Here is a 19238-nt window from a genome sequence, read left to right on the forward strand (position 1 = left end):
CAAAATCCACACAAAAATTTATTGTTTCTTTTAACTAGGCTAGAAATAGTTAATGTCTGCTTGCTTGGAAGGGCTTTATATTATAGAATTAGGAAAACAGAGCAATGGGATAAAACAATGCTTCTTTACATGTAATGATTTTTATTGATAGCTTTAAAGACTTGATCGGATCAGGAATAGGATAAACCATTACTGAGGCTAAAAATCTTTTGATGTTAGTTTGAAAAACATAACTGAATGATTTTTTTAATACATTTTTCAAATTTTACTAGGGTACAAATGGTTAATGTCTTTGTGAGGGGATGTCAGTGAGCCAGAAGGACAAAAGGGAAAAAACAGGTGAAAAATGTTTTTGGAATGTTTTTCTATATCACACTATTCTATATATTTTTTTAAGTTCATTGAACTAGAACTAGTTTACACTGTTCAAAAAACATGTAATTAGCTGGCTTCCTGACCTATTATTAAAACAAACAAACCCCCAAACAAACAAAAAAGAACCCCAAACCAAAAAGCCAACAACCTGTGCTGATTGTGATTAATGCTTTTTTTTCAAACACCTGTTTTACCCTTTCTGATGAAACAGTCCTCCAGTGCTATTCGCAAGCGGATTCCTATCCTTCAATGCTGTTTTCCATGTGTGCAAGGACATACCCTACCTACACTGCTTTCAGAATTGGCCATTATTAAAGATACTTATAGCTGGTGAACTGTGGAAGCATTGAAGTTTTTGAAGAGAGATTTTAGAATCTTGAGGATCTTTTTCATATATTTTCCTTTCTCTTCTCAACCCCTCATCCTTCCAAACAGATATTAACTTTTCTAGCCTAAAAAAACAATTAAAACAAACCAAAATTAATACAAACCAAATGTAAAAATGTATACAACTAAATCTCCAAATGTTTTTACATAAGTAGAGGAATATGTCTCCCGTAATTTTGCCTAGGAACACAAAATTCAATGTTTCTAATTTTAAGAGTAAGTCAGCTCTCATCCTCCATTATTTTTTCTTAAAAGTATCTTCAGCTTGAAATGTAGCACTTAGAAAATACAATCAACAGTACTTTCAGACACTACATATTCCCCGATGATAGATTGTTTAAAATGTTTTCTTCTCCCTCACTCTGTGGGAAACTTTCAGAAATGGGAAAATGACTATACTGTAAGAGCTAAGTTGTTGTATGGAAAGTGCTGTCAGAAACAGAAACTAAATTATCTAAACTAACCATAATAGTACTTCATACACAGTCAAAAAAAAGACAAAGGAAAATAGCTCCTAATTATTGATAATTACTTTATTTTTAAATATTGCTTGCAACAACTGTAGCTTAAGTCACTGAGGTTACTAATTTGACAATGGCTTCTTAATGGTATGCATTTGTCAGGGAGTAAGTTCTTAAAGTCAGGTTTTAAAGGAAATTAGAATTAAATGTTAGGAAATGTCTTTATTAAAAACAAGGAACTGGAATGACACAGTTTTGTACCTGTCAATATGTATGTTTTCACTTTGATAGAATTTGTCTAAAAACAGTACTGTATTCTGATGGTATCTAAATTTGACTTTTTGCCAGTAACAGGTGTTTTAAAAAAAAATAAAATCTTTCAAAGCACTTGAAACAGTCCCTAAGTTTTCAGCTGATTATGGAGGAATAACCAATTATATAATTTTCTAATAATAAAATATATAAACTTAATGGGAAAGGACATTAATTATATTTGTTCATGAATTGTATTCTATATAATTGTCTTTAGGTTGTGGTTAAAGTTACATTCTTTACTGTTTTGGCCTTTGTTTGGCTTGTGAATATTGTAGAAACATTTTTAAGAGAAGAATTTTTAGAATATGTAAAATTCCCATTTGATTTAAGTTAGCTAAGTGTAATATAAAAGATAGATTTTTTTTTTTTTTACAGGTACTAATGTTTGTGCCAAGAATAATGGTGGATGTCATCAACTTTGCCTTTATCGGGGAAATGCACGGAGAACATGTGCTTGTGCACATGGCTATCTTGCAGAGGATGGAATTACTTGCCTCAGACATGAAGGTTACCTGTTGTACTCCGGAAGGACAATATTAAAAAGTATACATCTTTCAGATGAAACCAACTTAAATTCACCAGTAAGGCCATATGAAAATCCAGACTACTTCAAAAATGTGATAGCTCTGGCTTTTGACTACAGTCTGAAAGGAAGAGGTACAAATCGTATATTCTTCAGTGATGCACACTTTGGAAATATACAAGTTATTAAAGACAACTGGGCTGGCAGAAAAGTGCTAATTGAAAGTAAGTAAAAAAAATTATTTCCCAAAATACATATTTTATTTCAATAAACTTTATTAAGTAAAAAGTTAGTAAAAATCTCTTGACTTTATAGTTTAAAAAGGTCAATGAAATTTTACCATGCCTAAGTATATAACACAATTATTGTATTTTTCCCTATAAAATACATTTAAACATTATTTTTAAAACAACTTAAAAATAATTTGTTTTATAACAATCTTATAATGCATGGAGTGTATTACTAGAAAACAGAAGTGATAATGATGGTGCTTAATTTGTATTACTGTGACTTTAAGGAGCATTACTGTTGAAACAAAACCTCATTGTGCAATGCTTGGAAACAAAAGAAGTCCCCTTACCCCAGGGAACTATTATTTGTGTATTTTTTTAGTTAGTGAGGGTGAAGTACTGTAAGATACCTCTGCTGACATAACCATTCCTCAGTATAGAATATTAGGACCCTGGTCAGTGTGCCCAGTCAACTCACCCTTCTTGTAGGGAACCCAAGAAGAGTCACTAGTGCTCAGTGATAATCGGAGGGAAATTCCAACCTACAAAATTGTTCGTTTTTAGTAGAAGCTTACTCACTAGCTTTCTATGTTTGCTATACCCTCATTCACCACACTAGTAGGAGGAGTTGTATGAAATGATATTTTTTTAGCCTCTGAATACTTGAAGCTTGGCACTACTATCAAGGAATTGTTGCCAATATCATCACTAAAGTCTTCAGAACAAGACACAAAACATATTTTGCAGCTGAGGCCTCAGTAAAATCTTCTCAGGATCTGGCACTGAAATCTTTATCAACAAAGTCTAACATAACTTTAATACAAGGTGTATGTAAAAAGTTATCATGGTTTATCATGGTAAAAGTAGAAATCAAGGAAAATCTGAATGCAAATATGTAAGAAACATATCCTTAATGCTAAACATGCAAAAATCTGTTCTACAGAAATCCAAATTCTAAAAACTTCTGCTATCTTTAATTTCTGTTACAATTTAATTGTTCTAAAATTTGGATAAACATCGTTCATATGAAATGCATATATTTACTGTGTTTCTTGTCTTCCTTCTCATTTTGGTGTACTGTCTGTGTGTTTTGGAGGCTACAGTTCATTTCAGTAACATCCAAAATGTTTGAAGTGGTGTATATTTTTTTGTTCCTTTATGTTGTGGATAATTCCATCTGAATTTTTGATGTCGTAAGTTATGTTGCATACGGCATTGCTACATTTAATTATTTGAGTCAAACAGTTTAGTAACAAAACCAAAGAAAGTGGTTAGGAAAAATGGAAGTACATTTGATGTGGAACAAATCACCTTTTGCTGTCGCATGTTAATGGAAATATTTTTAGAAAATAAGTGAGTTAGCTGCAAATTGATGAAATATTATTCTACAACTGACACTGGATAACTGTATCATTATGTACCTCTGCACTGTGGTTCTGGGAAGGTATTTGTTGTCATGAAAACTGTTGACACTGATGAATGGAAAAGCATTTTTCAAATATGATACAAGGCCTTTTTTTACTTTGAGTTTTTATGTGTGCATATTTTAGATAAATTAATGATATTTGTAATAAGATATGGTAAAGAGAAACTAAGCAATGTTATGAGGATGTTCTCATTACTCCCAGGAAAGCATTAAAGCCTAGGGATTCAGAGTTGAAGTTAGCCATACAAGAGACACAAACAGCTCACAGAAATATGTGATGGTGACTTACAAGCACTATTTTACTCTGGTGTTACAGGAAGAGACTGAAAGTATTACATGAAAAGCCACTGGAAATTTTTACATTTAAAACAGACAAAGAGAAGAAATACTGGTGAAGCACCAATGCAAATACAAATTGGATTTTTAGAAGAACAATAAAGTATTCCTCATTACTTTATAATAGGCTGTTGTACAAGAGCTAAAGACATTCCATAAAGCATAGCTGAGAATTATAGTTTCAAGAAATTGTTAGGAAGTGTTTCTACTTGTAATCTTAATATGCCCAATTTCATTTTTCATTAGCAGAGTCAGCACTCTGAATAATTGAACGTCAGATGAAATTTTGTATCCTTGCAGAAAATTTACTGTATATGCTTGGGATGTATTTGTGAGCTATGGTGTTTCTTGTGTAGAAATGCTTCAGTTGGTTTTCCATTGCAAATGAGAAGGGATATCACATCCCGGTATACGTTAGTTTATTGTTCTACATGTAAACCCCTTTTCTTTATGTTGTCATTCATTTTAAACTGGTATTTTTGTACTACATATCCCTTCCTTTCCACAGTCTGCATGTGATTTTCTTTCACTGTAAACAGGAGACAGTTCATGAGGCTGCTTGATATAGTGGAAGTATTTGACCAACAGTGATACCTATAAAGGAAAAGGTGGTGGAAGACTGGTTGACACCACTGATTCCATTCACTGAAAGATGTAAAATTCTAAAATTTTCTCTTTCCATGTTTACTATATATGTTTACATAGATATTATTAAATGGAATCCAGCTGAGAGATTTCAGTAATATTCCATTGCAGGATTAAAAAATAACATCTTTGACATTCATTTTGCTATCTTTTTCTTCCAAAATTATTACATACATGTCTGGAGCAAGTTTACTTTATTAGGAAGAGATTCAAAACCACATTGGAAATATCTAACAATTCTACAATCCCTTTCTACCTCATTAAGTTGAAGTCTACAAATCATGCAAACCTTTACTCAGTATTTGACTCAAATAGAGAAAACAGAGTATATTATAGGTACTGTATTATATGTTGTCCTAGATTTTTAGTTCACTGAATGTAGATCTGCTCATAAAGAATCCATTAGCTGATGGATTTCTACCTCACTGAAATCAGATACGCCACTCAAATCTAACACGTTCGTGAACTTTTCTGCACACTGAAAACAGAGTTAAGATATATAGAGCCCTTTGTTAAACAGGTTTCGAGTTCACTAAAGACAGATTTATAACTCACGAGCAACCCATTATCTAACATGTTTTTAGCTCACTGAGAACAGTTTTACTACCCAGAAACAACCCATTATCTAACATGTTTCCAGTTCACTGAAAACAGATTTACAGCCCATACGCAAGCTATTATCTAACATAGTTCCGACTCACTGAATATTGATTTAGAAATCATAAACAACCCATTATCTGACAAATTTTCACCTCACTGAACAGATTTGCAACTCATAAACAACCCATTAGCTAACACATTTTCAGCTCAGGGAAAGTAGATTTACAGCGTATAAACAACTTTATCTAACTTGTTCCAGTTCACTAAAACAGATTCAAAACTCACGGAGAACCCAGTACCTGATAGCATTCTGTCTTCAGCAGGAAGAAACGGTAACAACAAAAAACCGGTGCAACATGTGGATAGTATGCCATACCCTAACACCTTTATTTTTTTGTGCAGTGTAGGATTTTGGAGTGGATTCTTTCATCTCTGAACTCTGCTGACGATATAAGCATTATTTCCCTTGGTCAGTCATTAGGGACTTCTTCTTTCTTATTTTTATAAGTAACTTTATGGTGTTAACCTTTCTTGATTGCCAATTTTGAAAAATTTACCTTGTTCTTGGCTGTGATTTCCCACAAATATTCTTTTGGGTGATGAATTCTCTAACCATTCAGTATCGCTCATTATTTTATTGCTATAGCATTATGTACAGTTTAATCCAGTCTGCAAACAATTTTAAAATCAACTGATCGATGCAGCAATCCATATTTTAAATATGTTGTGACATGACTACTATGTGTCTCCTGTTTTGACATCAGTATTTCCTTCCAAAAAGAGTGTAAGAGGTTATATTTTATTGTCTTTCTTCCTTTAAGTACCCACTGTGAGAAGTATTAGGCTATAAAGGAATGAGTAGATACTTACTGTGAGGTCCCACCCACCCACTAGTTTCTTTGTAATCTTCCACTTTTTAGTTGCAAATATCAGCCCTGCAGTTCACTCTACACAGGCTAGACTGCTTCTGCTTCTAACCTGTAACCTAAGATATACATACGTGTACTTTTGTATCCTGTTATGTTATAAAACCTTCATGAACCTGTTAAGGCAAAATGTTTGAGAACCTTCATGATGTTCCTATTTTTCATTGTCAGTGCTAGTCCTTTGTAAAACAAAACATGGTCACAGGGATTATATTTGGAAAGTTCATGCTATATATATATTTATTTTTTTCTCTGTTCTTCCAGTTTGAAGAATTGTCAAGGATTCAGTCTGCAAAAAGGAGTATTTTTTCATTTCACATAAGCTTTCTGGAGCTTTTGATTGTTAGAACCAGTGCCTTGATAAATCAAATCCTAATTCATTTGGTAGTCTAGAGGAGACCTGGGGAGATTGCATACACTTTGGAAGTTGGTTTTCGTTTAATTTTAGCCCCCAGAGGACTGTAGACTTTGTAGAAAATGGAAAGAAGGGATTAGATACAAAAGGAGGTACAAAAGGTAACAAATTTAGATGGAAGTGACACTGAGTTTAAATCAGGGTGGCCATCTCCAAATAATCTTTACAATTTCTCTTCAGTCCTACCAGAACTAGAACTTCTAACTGTTGCCAGTCTCTCAGATAGAATTTGTTACTGAAAACCTAGGTTAAAATGAGGTAATGGAGCAGTATACAGAAAAACCAGAAATCAGTAGCAGTTAAAGGCACAGTTATGCAAGGAGGTATTTGGAAATCTGACTTGTTAAAAATTTCTACAGGTTATCAGTTTCATTGGAATAAAAGGGTCTATTCTCCTCTCAAATTTTACTGCTTTTTTGTGTCATTAATCACTTCTAGACAGAACAAAACTATTATTTGAAACTTCTGAAGCAATTTCTTTAGTATTTAAACTGGAATCCATTTCGAAGTCGCTCTGATCAACATACATGAAGTACTTTAAATCTTCATAGATCTAAATAGACCTATCTTCCATCAGCAAGTAATTTTAAAGTAAATCGAAATGACTGAAAATGAAAATGTTTCAACAGAAGCAAGCATCTATTTGATATATGAGATTTTTAATATTATATGCTTATCCCCTCTCATACCACATCACCCACTGCCTGTTGTTTTGCCAACTGATAAATGGCAAGTTTATTTTTAATGATGTGACAATATGAATAGAGATTTCTTCTACATGGAATTAGAGGTCTCAGTTTGACTTGGGGAAAGTCAAAGATAGTATATTATTCACAAAGTTTCCTATTACATATAAGATGATTAACACTGTGGATTGACCCAATAAGCCAAAAATATGTTATATTGGATGGGATAAACGTATGGTTTTTTTCTTCTATAACATCCAAGATTAAGTCCTAATTCACAGACCATCTGCTAAACTTCTCTTCTTTACTTCAGCATCCTTCCTTCTCTGCCTGCCTAGAAGCAGAGTGCCAGAAGAGCGTCTGTTTTCCTTCTTCCTTCCCTGCTGAATATGACATTTGTGTATCAGCAGCTCTGAAAAAGTCTAAAATTTCTATTGACTGAGAACAGAGAAGACCATCTTAAACCATCTCTCCGATAAACCATCTGTGTGAGCTATCTTCCATCCCAGTAAAAACACAAATTAAGATTAGCTTTAGACAGTGGGTGACTAATATGCAGTGGGAAACAAGAAGCTACCTCATAGCATTTGTTTTGGTTGTCCTAAGTTGTTTCAAAGGCTAATAGTGTTGTCTCCTTTTTTTTATCATAGGTAGAAGTTGAGGTAATATATTCATTAACCAAAGCCTGCCTCACTGTATCTATAGAAAAACAGTGCAGTGTTCAAGTACGTTTAATGTAGTGGTATAACACTAGACAGAAGACCAATGAGGAAGTTAAAAACTAAAGAAGACAGAGCCAAAAAAAAGGGGGAGAAAAGGCAAAAGAAGGCAAATGAGAAAGAGGAAAAAGTATTAAGATGAGATACTCTCAACGAGCTGTTTTTTTTTTTTTTAACTGTGCAAACAATGGCACTGAGACATTTTGCCAGTGTAACGTCTTTCACAGCACAAAAGGAAGTGTTATGTGAAAAAACGCTCCTTCTGTTTTGAACTTTAGGCACTAGTGTCTATAGAAGGCAAAAATCTTTTCACTGCTAACATAAAGTGTCAGATTCTGTGATGTATTGTAAGGCTTTTTACAGTCTGAATCTTTTAAAGGTGTTCCAATGTGTGCTACTATTCTTTCTAACTAAATGGGTCCAATTTAACTGTCAAAAAGGCATTTATGTTCCCATTTCTCTTACAGAGCATTAAATTTGGTACATTGTATGAGATCCCTTTAGTTTTGGAGATTTCTTCTCCAAGAAAGAAGTTTTTAATCTGTTAAAAATAAATACTTTAATATTGTTGCTTTTCACTTCATAAATGAATTGGATTTATTATAATTGTATATTTTGGAATATAGGTCTGGTGATTCTCACTTTTTAAAGGAGGGAAAGTGAGAGGCTATTGTTAAGTTTAGACATATAAGTAGTAAAAACTAAAATTTATTATTACAACTGCAGCCTTGTTAGTGAAAAGCACGGTGTCTGGTTTATCACTATATTTTGTTTCTGGATGTGGCTGCATATTATGATTAATGGGTGAAATTTATGAGCTGTTGCTATAGGTGGATGAAGTTTACTAACTTTATATTAAGCACTTGTTATTCTAGAAATATGGATTTTTACACATTTCATGCTTTGTTTAGCTGTTTCCTGGTTTGAAACTCTGAAATATATTCATGATGGGAGCTGACATACACTGATCTTTTAGTTCAGTCTGCCCTGAGCACTCCCAACCTCAGTATTCAGGAAAGGTGCTTCTGCCTATTAAACATGAGATTATTCATGAAGAATTAATACTGTCTGTGACTGCTTCAAGTTTCCATGTTGCCCTTAAATTTTTATTGATGTAACTATTTGCTGATGTAAATTTTTACATCAGCAGCTGTGGCTTAGTTGCATAAACTGCAAAACTATATTTGGTGAATTGTGAGGAGAAAGCTATACAGAAGAACGTCTCTTGGTGTTTTCTTTGTTTTATTCTGAAGAGTAATGTGATCCAGCAAATATTACTAAGTTATTAGGCTGTTCTCCCATTAATGCTTCTAATATCTCTATAGTGTTTGGTTTTACTTCAACAGTACCAATAAAAATGAGTGAGTATATGTATTTATTAGAAGACTTACTAGTCTTAGGGTAGTCACTCTAATAGTATTGATTTAAAGGTGGTAAGGCTGAACAGTAATTTTTTTTTGAGCCTACATGTAATGTATAAAAAGATAATATGGGCTCATGTAATTAGGAAAAAAATTCATCTATGACAATTGTTGGGATTTTTTAAAACTTCATAAAACACTTCTATCTCTCGATGCTAACTTTCAATTCTAAAAGTCTTTCTGCTTTTAAAGCTTCTTTTACAGGGATACTTTAACTGTTTTGAAGATATGATATTATAACACTCGTTAACTAGTAATGTATATTGAACTATACTGGGAGGGTTACCTTACAAAATACTGTTGTTTTTCTAGGTTGTTGAGTTCCCTATATTTCCTTAAGTATCTGATGTATCATTATTCCTTTGCTACATTATTCCCCACTAAGACAGTCCCTAAACCTAATCAAGGAGTAAGTTATATCTAGGATAAGATAGGACAGAATATTGCAGGTTTATGTCTCTGTTGATGTGGTTTTCTTCAGTGACCTGTCAGGGAACAACTATGGAAGGGCTATATCCATTGTTGGGGAAAAAAAGTAATTGGAGGTAGATACAGATTTTCTCATAAAAAGCTGTTGGTTATTTTTTCCCCCATGGTAAAAGCGCTAAATCATTCTTTGAACAAAGATAGTATGGTCTACAAGAATGTGGACATAGAATTAAATACATAATTGTTATATTTAGTAGCATAAACCAGACTTGATTTTTAAAAGCTGATTATCACAGCAAATTATAAGGATAATATCTACTGTGGCTTCACTAATGTGTTTTTTAAATGCTAACTGGGAGCCAGAAAGAAACCCAGCTTTTGTGCACATAAAATCCTAGTTCTGATCAAGCTTACTGTTTTCAGAGTTACTTTTTTCCTCATTTTAAAGAGCTGATTACTTGTTCCATGTATATTCAGGTAAAAATGACCAAGAAGTTAGTGATGTTGTTTCTGTTCTCTCATTAAGAGTTTCTGAGCTTGGGTTTGATCCACAAGTAAGCTAAATTATATAGCGAAATGTAGAAAAACCACCAGTGCTGGTAGGGGACAAGAAAAAAAACTGCAAATAATCTAAAATTGAAATGCTGCTATAAATTATTTCTTGGTATGCAGCTTTTACAGAGCTCTGCCTGAATAACTCAAAAGTGTTTGTAAGAGTGAATAATGTATTTCTGTCAGTCTTCATAATGAAATTAAAAACAAACAAACAAAATGTTCCAGAAACACTGTACAACTTGCTGATTGATCCTTTCAGGATCAGCTTTTCCTTCTGGTATCTCTGTCCTATTTACATCATCAGCAGTCTGTAACCCCATATTAGTGAGCATGCAGGTATTCACAGAGTATCAATAGGTCACCTACTCTCAAAGGTCCAGCTTTGCCCAAAGGTGCAGGTCTGCTTTGTCTGGCTCCAAACTGGTACATTGAATCACAATCTAATGCACGTCATCCCACAGAAATATCATCCATTTCTACTATGCTATTCGGTTGGTTGGTTAGTCCACGCATATATGATGAAAGTCATCAGCTGCAGGTTAGGTTCATGCTCTTTTTCATGCTAAATTTTGATGTCTCCTGCTCTGAATAATCTCATCAGTTGTTTTGTATAGACCTTCATAAGTTCACTGATGGACTATAAATAACCTACTATTTAGGCATCTGCCTGTCTTTCACACTGAGCTTATTTCACAGATACAGTAATTACATACAATATTTTATATATCTTCATTGGCATAGACTAAAGAAATGTTATAAATCCAGAAGGATATTTACCTGGTAGTTTTTGCTGAATGTATTAGAAGTGTTTCTTGAGTAAATATCCAGTATTTGTATTTTCATTTTTGTTTGCACGTAGACTCAATTTTTAAGTGTCATTAGGAAGACACCAAATGTTTTGTCAGATGTGAGCTTTCAGTATTATACTTTCTACCAAAAACAAAAGGTTATTTTTTTCTGGATGCTAAAATTATTTTATTTCTCTTTACATTATTCACAACAAATGTTCACTCTTTGCAGTGGTGGCCACCACAGTAAGTTTGAAGGAATAATAAGGTTCCGTCTGTGGAGATGTTCACAGTGTCTTGAACTTAAGCTAGTTGTTGCCTTGAAGAACCCAAAGTCTGTCTTTAATACAATCCTATTGCATGTAGTAATCTTTAATGTATAGTAGTGTTTGATATGTTTTTATATTTTGGAGATAGAGAAAAATGATACAGATGTTTGCTGATTTATGGTATATTATTCTTAGGCTAAATAGGAAAATTAAATAATTGGTTATTACAGTTCTGAGTTGTTTATGACATATTAAAGATTTCTGTTATGATAGAATATATGATGGCCTTGTTTTACACGTGACTGACAGAAGCAATGAAGAAATTAAATCACCCTCCAATTTTTGAGACAAATAGAACTCATCTTGCCTTTTTTTTTTATTACAACTTATTATTGTCTTAGAATTTTTGTTTAGCAAAAGGCTTCCCGCTTTAAGGTACTTGAAGAGCAAAGTAGAAGGGTAAAGAATTATTTAAAGTTCTGATTGTGCAGTCAGTTAGATACGTGAACATAAACCCTTTTCTTCAGGTGCTTTATTGCTTGTGAGGCATTCTATTCACCTCAGATCAAATGGTGACCACCTGTTTTCTATCACTGTAATCTTACACAAACAGATTGACAGAAAGCAGTACCATCTCCTGTGACCAGTCTGGTATAACAATTGACATGCCGTATCCTGAAAGGCATATTGTGAAAGCCCATTCAGAGAATGAATAAAGATCAAGCAGGTGTTTAATGTTAAGTACTGAACATTAAAGCCTTCTCCAAACTTCTGATATTGAAGTGCTGTTTATGCTCAATTTTATTACTTTGATGGCTTTTCAGTATTAGAAACGTTATGATGTTGACAGTTGTTTTTTGCTTTACAACTTTGCTAAAGAAAAGGAGTTGGTAAAAATATGAAATTAAAGGAAAAAGGTAATTGAACTGGTTGAACCGGAAAAGTTTTAACTGTAAACTTTCAAGAGAATTTTAAATGTAGAAGATAGGAGATAAAAATCTAGGAAACTGAGAAATAGTATATAGATTACCAAAAGTCAGTGACAACAACTATTGGATAATTTAAACTTTATGTCCTTTAGTATTTTTATTTTCTGTTTGCAGTAATGAGGGAGCTCTAATCTGAGTTCCTCAGTTATTGATTTGTTGCTTGTCTGTTCCCTGGGAAAGTCAGATGAAGATCAGCATGACAATATTTATAGGCTGCATCTCATCTGTGGGATGCAATCCATCTTCGTTAAATTCAGCAAAAGTGATAGATAGCATTTGGCAACGTAATGATGTGATCACTCTACCATTGCCTTTGTAAATCATAAGCTGTTGCATTCTCTTGTCTAGATATTTAATCAGTTATACACCCCATTACTGATTTAATTCAGAATGTCAGTGGCAGGTGAATAATGTGAGTATTTGTATATTAATATCATATTGTATTAATGTTCCTTTCATTTAAGTATGCTATTCATGTGAAAATCATAAACTGTTGCTTCATGGCTAGAATAAATTTAATCAGTGCTGTAGGCATCTAATGCCATCAGTGTTTTAATTCAATATGTCAGTGAAACAAATGTGTTTCTTTTCATTTCCAGTTTCTTTATGCTTTACTAATTCAGAATATTATATGATGCTATGAAAATATGAAGCTGAGAGTAAACAAATTACTACTTTTCATCATGTCAGTAGATCTTGGGACTGAATCCCCCAATTGTAGCACCAGATAGGATGAGTACATATTTTTTATATGCTTTAAAGCAACTGAATATATAATAATAAATTAACTTAAAAAAAAAAAAAAAAGTGCTCTAGAATGTTCCTTGGAGGAAGTGTGAAATAAGAAAATATAAAGTAATACCAATGCATACTGGTAATGATATAACACTAGAATAGAGTTGCTTTGGAATCTTCTCCAGTGTCCTGTCTTTGGCAATATGAAGTTGCTAGAAGGTTTTACTTTTAAGGAACCACCTTGATACAGATGTTTGCTGATCTATGGTATAATATTCTTAGGCTAAATAGGAAAATTAAATAATTGCTTATTACAGTTCTGAGTTGTTTATGCCATATTAGGTATTTAAGATTTCTATTATGATAGAATATATGATGGCCTTATTTTACATGTGACTGTCAGAAGCAATGAAGAAGTTATTCATCTATCTGAAAGTGGCTAGATGACCATCTCTAGAGCATTTCTGTCCTCAGTTGGCATCTATTTTATCACTGATAAAAGGATTTATATGAACTTTGGGATTCTTCACTAACTTCTAAACCAAAAAGTTTAGTTGCACCTAGAAACAATATAAAATAAAAAAAAATATTGTATTAGCACTGATAACTTATTATACTGAAGATTTGCCTGAATAGTGTACAAATGGTACCTCATCCAGCTCATACTACATGCTAATAAGAGCTAAGTTAGTTGTATTTTCTGTTGTAAGAATTTATGTAAATCTTGGATCACTTTAGCATCTACTCTTTCAGTCTTATGCCATTGACTTTAAAAGCAACTTACTTACAGATTTCTAAAAGTATCAAATGATACTTTTCTGTATATATCTTAAATATAGAAATTACAAATAAACACATATACATGTGTTCTGTATATCTCTTAAATATAGAAATTATAAGTAAACCTACAAATGTTGTATTTGAAGAGCATTTTCATCATTCTAGTTGTGTTTTACATCATCAAGTATAGCTGTGGCAAGAACATCATTATCTTTTGTCTACTACAGAAGAGTTTTAGACAACATTTTACAAACACTGTGCTTTCAAATTTCTTGATAGTTTCAGACAAGAAACAAAGCTAAATTTGATGAAAATTCAAGAAGTTACATGAAGGAAATTATTTTTTTTTTCTGATACTCATCTTTCAAATTAAGAACATGATTTGCAGCAAATCTTAGTTAAATCCTGACCTTGTAAAGACTGTGTCTTTAACCACAAGGCAAAGACTTAATTTCATTTTTCTAAAAACTTCCATAATAAAGATGAGGAAACACTCATCGTTCACAGATATGAAAGGTAAAAATAGTGTAATAAATGCTCTGATGGTTTGTTCATTACAAATAAAGTGCAGAATTGGTCAGAAAATGTCAATACATCTTCTGTCATTTTTTAATAAAATCACAGAATATCCCGAGTTGGAAGGGAGCCACAAGGGATCATCAAGACCACCTCCTGACTCCACACAGGGAAACCTAAGAGTTAAAGCATGTATCTAAATGTGCATGTCTAAATTATATCTAAGAGCATTGGTTTTAGTGTAGAGAATTGTAAATTGTGATTCAGCATATAATTTTAATGGAAATTGGTAGATTAAGTTAGAATTGTATTCCTGGCTGTTCATATTGACATTTATCACATTTACTAAGTTTTCTTTTAATTTCACAGTTAGTGGAAGACTTGCAAGAAGTGACCAAGAAATATATCAAAGCCTGTATCTAAATTGTACAGGATTCTGCCCCTGGGAGTGATCCCTAGGCCCAGACCAGGGAGCAGAGTGGTTCTTGTATGCAGTGCTTGGCCTGGTGCCTCTAGGATGATTTGGGCAGTCCAGCTTTCCTTTGAATCCTGTCTTGTGTTTCTCTGGCTCTAAGAAATTACAGTTTTTAGAATTTCTTCTGGCTCATGCTGCCTAAAACTGTGTGCTGGCTGTATGTCAGTCCTAAGAGTGATATTTTGATGTTATGATGTCAAGGATATTTTTTGCACGTTGTGAAGCATGGTTTGAGGAAGTTAAGTTGTATTTGAGGTGTGGAGATTTCAGTGGTTAGGAGGTCTCTGTAGGCAAAAGGAACAAAACCTGATGTGGTCTTGTTTATACTCCCAAAAGAGGTTTTTTTCAGAAAGAGTAGCAAATTTTTGCCAGAAGAATACATGGGTTTAATTCTCAGAATTAGTTGTTTTGTTCCAGAAGGTTGCCCTGGTATAAAGTAACGTGTGAGTGCTCAGGGTGCAAGACCTGAGAATGAAACAACTGACTTTCTCAGTTCATAGTATAGACAGACATACCCAGAAACTGTATAAACCAGAGTTGATACTAAGCCTGCATTCAGGCATGTTCTAACTGGTTTTAAAATACTTCATGAGGTGTTTGCACATCTCTGTCACGATGTTTGAAATAACTGATTAACTTTGAATTCAGTTGGTGATTTCTGAAACATAGCAAAGGATTTATTTTTTATCTCAGTATGTTTTTGATGCTTAAAATTCAAAATAAATTAATAAGACAACTAAATATTGCATTCAAAGAACAAATTCGTGTAACCCATTAATCTTTTTGAAAAACAGAATTCTTATCAAAAGGGTAATCTTTGCAATGCTCAGAAGAGTTTTTATAATTTCCAAGTTGCTTTCAATGCCATTTTTAAAGTTAAACTCAGTCACCTTTTTGAGTTACTTGTAAGTGAGCTGAAGATATCTTTTTTCATAAATTCTCTTTCATAAGTAGGAATACCCTTTTTACATATATTCATGTCCCTTTATGGAGTCTCATCTAATTTATTCTTTCTTCTTTAAGACAAGTCAGTGAGACTTCTCTTATAGATATGTAATGAAAATGTAGTCAGAAGATCTCCAAATGCTTTAGAAAGAAAAATATTTTTAAAAAAGATAAATAATTACTTGTCTCATAGTTTTGATTTAGTGTTAGCAATTTCAGTGTGATCAAACTTATTTTGGGACTTTGTTCTGTGTATATGAATTGCATGGTGAAAACTGCAACTTCCAGCAAGCTGAATGTAAAATGTAATAACCGGCATAATGTAATCCTTATTATATTTCTCAATTTTTGCCTTTTGTAGCTCATTAATAAGCTGCATGAACCTCCTGGTCTAAAATTACTTGTTTCTAACAAAATAATAAGTGAAGTAATCAACGTACATTTCTGTAGTAATTCAAAAATAATGGTAGGAAATAATTACTCCTATTTCTCACAGTCTGTTGCTTTTATATATTGTAATCAGATACAGTTTATCTTTTCTGGACGTTAAATATATGCTTTAGCTGCTTATTAATATTTGCTTTTGTTTCTAGCTCACATTTTTTAACGTAGAATGAAGGAGTGTGGTATTGTGGCTTATTAAAATGATTTATTGATGCTGAGACCTTCAGAGTTGGTCTTTTTACAGTATTTTTCAGGTGTTTGAAAAAATTATATACAATTAATACCAACAGGACACTTTGATCCCTATTAATGTAATGTGTATCTGTGTTAGAAAATACATCGAAAGATAAGGCTAAATAATACAACTAATTAGTGAAAACATGCCCAAGACTTGGCTTAAATGGTGTTTGAAGTTGTGACTAAATTATTGCTGTCTTGAATAAATGCTTATTATTTCTAATATATTATCTGGGGACACTGTATTAAAAATATTAATTTAATGAGTGTTAGAATTCACAAATATAATCCAGGGATTAATAATGATCTTGCTCTCTATGTTTTTTAATTTAAATTTATTAAAAAAAAAAAAGAGATCGATTCCAATAAAAACCTAAACAGGTGAAACAATAAAAGAATTGACAGGGTCAGTAGGCTGAAATAGCTGAACTTTGTGATTCTGCAGGATCAACTTCGAGGAGAAAAAAAAAAAAAAAGTCTTATTAGAAGGAGTTTTATTGGCCCTGTCTGTAACCATGTCTTCCAGATGTTGGGTCAGTGGAGGGTCTTGCTTATCATAGAGCTTGGGACACTCTCTATTGGACCAGTTCGACCACATCCTCGATCACAAGACACACTGTAGACCAGAGACGCCGAGGAGCTTTCAACCGGGAAGCAGTAATTACAATGTCTGAAGATGATCATCCACACGTGTTAGCTCTAGATGAATGTCAAAAGTATGTATTATATCTTTCTTACCAGATCTTAATTTTTGCTTAAGGTCAAGGACACAGCAGCACTTCTTTATTTCACAGCCAACTAATACTGCTGAACCCTATGAAGGTTGAGTAGATTTCTTCGTTTAGGAGACAAATGTCAGTATTATTTTTTTTAAGCAATTGCAGAATTAAGATGCATATTTTTTATGTTTTTATGTTTCAGATCAAATAATAGTTACATCTTCATGGAATGTTAAAAAATTCAAGCTGGTTTTAAGAAAAGTGATCTAAATGCAAATTATCAAGACCAATCATTTTACTGATTTCTTTTGTCAGACATGTTATTCTCTTGCTTAAAAAAATAATTTAAGCATTTACAAAGGAATCTGAATTTCTTGTGTGGCAAATTGATAGACCCATGTGTTTATCACACAAATCAGTGTTGTATAAAATTCTGTAACAAGAGATGTACATTTACGGTGTTTGTGGACAACATCCTGGAAAGAAGTCTAATTTAGTTTCCTTCCTGCCACTCTCAAGAAGACTGTGTTTCCTAGTAAGATAATAGGAGGGTTTATATTTCTACTCCAGCCTCTTGCTAATAAGTGTCCTACAGATTTGGGTTACTTTAATCTTCTCTCTTAATTCTGGAAGAGAGGCAACCTGCTGCTTCTGCTTCTTGCAACTGTCTCCCCTCTTTGGGGAGGCCAGACCACATTTCTGCCTTATTGAGTTCTATTTTGAACTTGTGACAGCTGAACGTGCAATGTTGCATGGGTAGTCAAGGTAGTTATTTCCATGCCCAGTTTATGCTGTATTGTAAAATATTTCCATGTCCAGTTTATGCAAATTAAGATTTTATGCTGTACTATAAAATATTATTTACCTAGGTATCATAAATAATCCAACTGAATCCTGATGGAGATTGCAATGAGAGGATGGGCAGGTTTGGATCAGTGTATAAACTACATTCTCAGCTCACTTATTAACATTTTATCCACTATTGTTTAACAGTAGCAAGGGGCTGATTGAGCCTCCTATAGAGCATATTAAGATCATTCGATTCCCCATTACCAACCTTCTGTGTAGCAGTCCTTTGGTCTCTTCTAATATGGGAAAAGCTGCAGATTAATTTCACTGTTAGAAATTACTAATATACACATTAGCAGAATTAAGTTTATATCGTTACAGCTTATATCTCTGTGTAATGGTTTATTACTATGGAGACATGATCAGAATTGAACAGACCTGTGAAGAGAAAAAAATATGTACTTGTATACAAGTTAATGAACTAGGAAACTGCTATAATTTATAGGATGTTGGCTATTACATTTTCTTATTCACCATTTATTATCATAATTACTTATAGATGCTCTTCATAATTGTCTTTGAAGGCATATGGTTTTTCTGTTGCTCATTTCATAGAGAATTAAATTATAAAATGTATCTTATGGTTTTGTTTGTTATTTTGATTTTAATACAGCTTAATGTTTTGGACTAACTGGAATGAGCAGCTCCCAAGCATCATGAGATCTACCCTCTCAGGCAAAAATGCACAGGTTATCATTAGTACAGATATTCTGACACCAAATGGACTTACCATTGATCATAGGGCGGAGAAACTTTACTTTTCAGATGGCAGCTTGGGAAAAATTGAGAGATGTGAATATGATGGATCACAAAGATATGTAAGTAAAACAAAAATCCTAAACATATTAATTGTTTGTCTGCATTTATTAGCATCTTTAAAATGAAAATGTTACAAAAAATCATTATTTGCCTATGCTTCTCCTTATATTAGTTCTGTGTTAGATTTATACTTCTGAACTACAAGTAATGCTCTGTGTACTCCACATTCCAGTTTCTGGGTGACCTTCTGGAGATGCAGACCCTTACCATGAAATCTTTGCATT

The 19238-nt window shown here is 33.0% G+C and overlaps 1 protein-coding gene across 1 annotated transcript in view; it reads left to right on the forward strand.

Annotated features, from left to right (window-relative positions):
- LRP1B (LDL receptor related protein 1B) overlaps positions 1–19238 on the forward strand; it is a 750913-nt gene that overhangs the window by 570163 nt on the left and 161512 nt on the right. Inside the window, exons 40-42 of the mRNA XM_074828545.1 lie at positions 1914–2285; positions 17154–17343; positions 18809–19013. Of these exons, the coding sequence (XP_074684646.1) occupies positions 1914–2285; positions 17154–17343; positions 18809–19013 (767 nt within the window). The remainder of the gene's footprint in view (positions 1–1913; positions 2286–17153; positions 17344–18808; positions 19014–19238) is intronic.

This window comes from Strix aluco, chromosome 6 (assembly GCF_031877795.1).
Source record: "Strix aluco isolate bStrAlu1 chromosome 6, bStrAlu1.hap1, whole genome shotgun sequence".
NCBI lineage: Eukaryota > Metazoa > Chordata > Aves > Strigiformes > Strigidae > Strix > Strix aluco.